This window comes from Thalassophryne amazonica, chromosome 20, assembly GCF_902500255.1.
Source record: "Thalassophryne amazonica chromosome 20, fThaAma1.1, whole genome shotgun sequence".
Classification (NCBI taxonomy): Eukaryota; Metazoa; Chordata; class Actinopteri; order Batrachoidiformes; family Batrachoididae; genus Thalassophryne; species Thalassophryne amazonica.
Genome location: NC_047122.1, coordinates 38,959,732 through 38,966,461, shown reverse-complemented (window position 1 = coordinate 38,966,461; position 6,730 = coordinate 38,959,732). Strand labels below are relative to the sequence as shown.

Genomic DNA, 6,730 nt, shown 5'->3' with positions numbered 1-6,730 from the left:
CCCTTTTGTTAAGTGGTAGGAATACTTTTTAATGTGATTTCATGGGAGGTGGAATTCATCTAGAATATAATGAAGAAGTAGTTGGCTATAATTTCCATTCTCTCCAGTCAACCTTTACCCTGATGCTAACCGCTTCGAAACATAGAAGCTCAGTATGTTTTCCCTTGGAGTAGTCATCCACATTGTAAGAGCGGCGACATCTGCAATACAGCTCCCACACTACCCAGCAGCCCATTCCAAGGAGCCTCACTGCACCCGCCTAGTGTAGAAAAAAAGCAGAAAAGCATATGATCTGAGGTAAAAAGCCACAATATGGTGTGATTATCTGTTTATTGCCAGCATCAGTTCAGTTAGATACATTTTCAACAGCAATGCAAAGGGGTTTATGTTGATGTTTCACATTGTACAGCAAAAGCACAATTAAATAAGTGAATCAATGAATGACAAATTAAACTGAAGACATTGTTTTCAGGGGAATACTACTACTACTCTGAGAGTAGGTGAAAATGGCCATTATCTTCTTAACCAAAGAAATCTTTAAGTTTCTGGAGCCACGTTTTAATTTCAGTGTTGCATAAATCTGACTGACAGCAGGAGAAGGTGAAGCCAGGAACTGGATATTTGGAAGCCAGAATCATGACGTCACAGTCTGAATACTTGATGCACGAAGTGTAGGTCTTTTCTGAACAGGGGAGGAATTCACAACAACAGTATTAGACAACTTAATAAAACATGTTAAAGAAAGAAAATGATGAGAAATGACTAATTCAGGAACATTTTGTTGATATGTGTTGAAAAACATAATAGACAAATACAAGACATTTTGTTGTTTCGTCACATCCTCTGTAATTGCAGTCCTTTTATATGACTTCACCACAATTTGTTTTTCATTGCATCCAAATGTGCCTCAGTATCATTATTATTAGTACGGAAAAAAATGTTTTGTTCTCAGGGGTTTTGATGTAAACTGTCAAAACTGCATGAAACCTAATGCACATCAATAGCCAAATATTTTGTGTTTTATTATTGCCTCTTGATTATCTAAAGAACTGTGAGCAAATGCCTCATTTAACCTGCATGATGCCGAAAATATTAGTATTTAAGTTAATCAATCAACACTGGAAAAATAATGTGTAACTGAAATGGGAAAAAAAGTAGTTTTTCTTGCAACACTTTACAATAAGGGTAATTCATTAACATTAGTTAATGCAGTAATAAGTATCTATATTATAATAGCCAAGTGGCCTTTATGTGTGTACGTGCATGCCTGCATGCATGTGTATGGTTTTGATCATGAAAAACCAGGGAGAGCTGACGTTTGCTGTTTGGTATACTCATGTATTTTGGCTCAAGGATGAAATCTGCAAAAACAGAATGTTGATAAGACAAATATTTCTGGAGAAATTAGCAATTTGAGCTAACCAGTAAACAATGGACATTGTGCTGCAATGCACCATGGGAGTTCAGGGTTTTAAATGTTGTTATTGTGCTTCATGTTCGTTTAACGGTGTTATTAGTGTTATTGATTTATTGTGTTTTTGTAGTTCAATTGGTTTAGTTAATTTAGTTAAGTTTTATGTTGCTCTTACCATGAGTGAGTTAAGTCTCATGTTCATACCATGAGTGGTTTTAATGTCTTCAGCCACTGTCTTTTTTTTTTTTTTTTTTTTTTTTTTTTTTTGGTCAAATTTAAAGCGCCTGCTTACAGCAGCTGTGTGTGCTTGCAGCTTTGATCACCGATAAACTGTGGACAACTGACATTTGCTGTTTGATATGCTTAAGTATTTTGGGTCACGGATGAACACTGCGAAAATGTAACGTTGATAGGACTAATATTTTTGGAGAAGCTATGGATATTAGCTAAGAACACTGAACAATGGATGTTGCTATTTACTTTCTAGTCTCACATGCTATTCCAGCAGAAGGCAGTAAATCATCTATATATTAAAAGTGTGAGTGTAGAGAGTGATTTTATTTAGTAAGTTCAATGTAATATGTTAAAAATACATGGATGACACAAGGAAGTGAAAACATTTATTTCCACTGTGATCCATTTAAAAATCAAATGACAAAATAGAAGTTAAAACAATAATAATAATAATAATAATAATAATAGTGTGTATATGATAACAAGAACCTAAACAATTTATAAATACATTAACACTGTAAAATAACATTAAAAAATTACATAATTGACATGAAATAAAAGGGTTAAGTTCTTCTTCTAAAGATTGTTGAGATTTAAGGTTCTAAAAACATTCTGGAATCACGTGCCGTTCCAACTCCTTATACAAGCTTTGCTTATTTTATTACCACCCTTTAAAAATGTCAGCTACCTATTTTATAAACACTACCCAATCTAGAGCCTGTGGATCCCCACACGCAACACACTAGTAGACCAATTAAGAGTTAACAAATGTGTTTGGTGGTTAACACTGATGCTTCACAGCAAGAAGTCTGTGTGTTCGCTTCTTTCATGGTCCTTTTCTTATGTAAGTACAATGACAATAAAGACCCTTAGATAATTTATTAATGCTGTTATCTTAATGTAGTAATAAACACTAACTAACAGTGAACTAAATATTAATTGTGGTTCGTAACTTCAGTTAATGCAATAATGTGGCCCTTCGATGGACTGGAGCCCTGTCTAGAGTGTACCCGACCTTTCGCCCAGTGACTGCTTTGATAGACTCTAGCTCCCCCGTGACACTTAACTGAAACAAGTGTGTGTAGAAAATGAATGAATTAATAAATAACTGAACATCATTAATAAATTACTAAACACAGGTAATTCATTTAGTTCATATTTATCACTGCATTGGCTAATATATGTTAATTATTAACATATATTAATTATATAAATTATATAAACTACCCTTTCAAGAATTTTCTCTCAAAAATTCTTGAAAGGGTAGTTGTAAAACAGCTAACTGATCATCTGCAGAGGAATAGTCTATTTGAAGAGTTTCAGTCAGGTTTTAGAATTCATCATAGTACAGAAACAGCATTAGTGAAGGTTACAAATCATCTTCTTATGGCCTCAGACAGTGGACTCATCTCTGTGCTTGTTCTGTTAGACCTCAGTGCTGCTTTTGATACTGTCGACCATAAAATTTTATTACAGAGATTAGAGCATGCCATAGGTATTAAAGGCACTGCGCTGCGGTGGTTTGAATCATATTTATCTAATAGATTACAATTTGTTCATGTAAATGGGGAATCTTCTTCACAGACTAAGGTTAATTATGGAGTTCCACAAGGTTCTGTGCTACGACCAATTTTATTCACTTTATACATGCTTCCCTTAGGCAGTATTATTAGACAGCATTGCTTAAATTTTCATTGTTACGCAGATGATACCCAGCTTTATTTATCCATGAAGCCAGAGGACACACACCAATTAGCTAAACTGCAGGATTGTCTTACAGACATAAAGACATGGATGACCTCTAATTTCCTGCTTTTAAACTCAGATAAAACTGAAGTTATTGTACTTGGCCCCACAAATCTTAGAAACATGGTGTCTAACCAGATCCTTACTCTGGATGGCATTACCCTGACCTCTAGTAATACTGTGAGAAATCTTGGAGTCATTTTTGATCAGGATATGTCATTCAATGTGCATATTAAACAAATATGTAGGACTGCTTTTTTGCATTTGCGCAATATCTCTAAAATTAGAAAGGTCTTGTCTCAGAGTGATGCTGAAAAACTATTTCATGCATTTATTTCCTCTAGGCTGGACTATTGTAATTCATTATTATCAGGTTGTCCTAAAAGTTCCCTGAAAAGCCTTCAGTTAATTCAAAATGCTGCAGCTAGAGTACTGACAGGGACTAGAAGGAGAGAGCATATCTCACCCATATTGGCCTCTCTTCATTGGCTTCCTGTTAATTCTAGAATAGAATTTAAAATTCTTCTTCTTATAAGGTTTTGAATAATCAGGTCCCATCTTATCTTAGGGACCTCATAGTACCATATCACCCCAATAGAGCGCTTCGCTCTCAGACTGCAGGCTTACTTGTAGTTCCTAGGTTTTGTAAGAGTAGAATGGGAGGCAGAGCCTTCAGCTTTCAAGCTCCTCTCCTGTGGAACCAGCTCCCAATTCAGATCAGGGAGACAGACACCCACTCTACTTTTAAGATTAGGCTTAAAACTTTCCTTTTTGCTAAAGCTTATAGTTAGGGCTGGATCAGGTGACCCTGAACCATCCCTTAGTTATGCTGCTATAGACTTAGACTGCTGGGGGGTTCCCATGATGCACTGAGTATTTCTTTCTCTTTTTGCTCTGTATGCACCACTCTGCATTTAATCATTAGTGATTGATCTCTGCTTCCCTCCACAGCATGTCTTTTTCCTGGTTCTCTCCCTCAGCCCCAACCAGTCCCAGCAGAAGACTGCCCCTCCCTGAGCCTGGTTCTGCTGGAGGTTTCTTCCCGTTAAAAGGGAGTTTTTCCTTCCCACTGTCGCCAAGTGCTTGCTCACAGGGGGTCGCTGTGACCGTTGGGGTTTTTCCGTAATTATTGTATGCCTTTGCCTTACAATATAAAGCGCCTTGGGGCAACTGTTTGTTGTGATTTGGCGCTATATAAATAAAATTGATTTGATTTGATTTGAATTAATGAACCCTTATTGTAAAGTGTTCCCTAATATTTATTACATTTTTGTTCTGTTCAAATTTGTCATATTTACTGCCTGCCTGGTTTGACATAAATGCTCAAGTTAGTCCTACATTTTGAACATTTTAATTTTTACTTACCACCACTGATGAGTTTGAGGCAGCTGTCTTCTTGTGACATACACTGCACTGTGTCCTCGCAGGAGTCGGAGACGCCAAAAGAGCAGTTATAGCACTGCAGCGACATGCCTGTAGCAGAGATATATTATTGTTTTAGAAATCTGAATTTGTAAGTGTGTGACTGTGTGTGTCACCAAATCTCAGAAAAGTCTAATTTGGGGCCGCATTAAGTTGAATTTTTATTTATTTTAAATATCCATAACTGATGCTCTATGAGTGTTGTTATAGGCTCCAGCTCCCCGTGACCCTTAAGTGGAGTAAGCGGGTGAGTGAGTAAGTAAAATTAGCAGTTATCAAAGTCATCTTTTGCATTAGTTGTGCCCAACACAGACATCTACATTGTGTTAATAAGAGGCATGTTTCTGTGAGGCTCTCAGTTGTCCAGGTAGTTTCCATAGTCATTCACATCATCAGGAGACTCGTGAGGAGAGCCGTCAGGAGAGCCGTCAGTCCCATCGTTAGGAGGGACAGCTACCATGTCATTAGGAGGGTGCCAACTAGAGTACAACAGGTGCTAATTAAAGCTATTGTTAGTCACTCACTAGTTATAGCAGTCGGCCTCTCGGTAGGAGGGGCTGGTTAGGTTTAAAACTCCAGCTTTTGTGGCTTCTGTTTGTTCTTCTCTACAAGAGTCAAGACAGAAGTCAGACTACCAGAGCAAGAATTTTAGCTGAGGAAGCTTCTGTGATTTGAAGCGAAACGTCCTTGTGTCAAGCAACCCAGTCCAGTCGAAGATTCAAGCTTCGGGGACTACACAGAAATCTTGATCTTTGCATTTTGAGAAACTTAAAACTTTTCAGATAAAGGTGAGCATAATTCAAATAAATCTGATGTCGTTGTTATTCTGATTGGTTTTCTTACCAAAACCGAAACCAGCAAAGCTGAGAGCCAAATAAAACAGCAAACAGGTCCTCATCATGACTGAGCGCACAGCTGTAAATAAAAAAAAAATACAAATATATATGTAAATATTAAAAAACTAATAACGGGAGCAGCTGAACTGACAACAACATTAAGAAACTAACAATAATAACAATGACTGAAAGTTCAACAAATAACTTCTGTTATCCTATTGATGTAATAGCACTGATTTGAATGCATGCTGATAGTTTGGATTAGATGTTTGGAAATGCTCCTGATTCATTGTTGGAAAAATGTATCATCAAAAATTGTTAACAGCTCTGACTTCTGTTACTCACCCGTAAACGTGGCGAAAATGAGTCCAAAAACGTCTTGCAATAGCCTCACAACAAAAAGTAAACAGCCAGTTTGAGTTCAGAGTCCATTGGTGTACTTGATTTATTTGTTCAAAATGTTGGCCAATAGAGAAAATGATTCCAAAACATCTTCAGCAGCCTTTAAACAAAAAAGCAAACTGCCAGTTTGAGTCCAGAGTCCACTGCATGTTATCTCGCTGCAGCACAAAATGACAAATCTGCAGACTGATGCAGGTAAGTGGGGTAAATCAAGAAATTTGTCTTGTAACTTTTCCTCTATTTTCACTTATTCTCTTTTATTCCCTTCCTCTTCCACCATTTCTCTCATTGTTTTCTCATTTCGCAGCCCACCGAGTTAAATATGGGAAAGACTAAAACCAATCAGGCCATGACATGCTTATTATTTTTAAGTACTGACTTTATTCTCTCTCTTTTCCTCTCCGTCATTATTCCGTCCATCTGCAAGGTTGAATAATTTGAATTCCATAAGGTTTAACGCTTTGGATTACTGAATTAGCAACATTTGACCAACATGAAACTGTGCTGAATGTGTCTTTGGAAGCATTCTCAGGATTGTCTTATTTAGCATATATTTTTTTAAAAACTGCATTCTGTTGCTCAGTGTAAGAAACAATTCCACAACAGTAGCTCATTAATACAACATAATGACATTTGCACGATATTGTGACTTGCACAAATGGTGTGTGTTATGCAT

The 6,730-nt window shown here is 36.8% G+C and overlaps 1 protein-coding gene across 1 annotated transcript; it reads right to left on the bottom strand.

Moving 5' to 3' along the window:
- Positions 1-224: 224 nt before the first annotated feature.
- LOC117501954 (CD59 glycoprotein-like) lies at positions 225-5,731 on the bottom strand. The gene is made up of 3 exons (XM_034160932.1): positions 5,657-5,731; positions 4,760-4,864; positions 225-682 (listed from the first exon to the last, which is right to left on the bottom strand). The coding sequence occupies exons 1-3, from the start codon at positions 5,715-5,717 to the stop codon at positions 522-524; spliced, it is 327 nt and encodes a 108-aa protein (XP_034016823.1). The 5' UTR covers positions 5,718-5,731; the 3' UTR covers positions 225-521.
- Between the last annotated feature and the right edge of the window lie 999 nt (positions 5,732-6,730).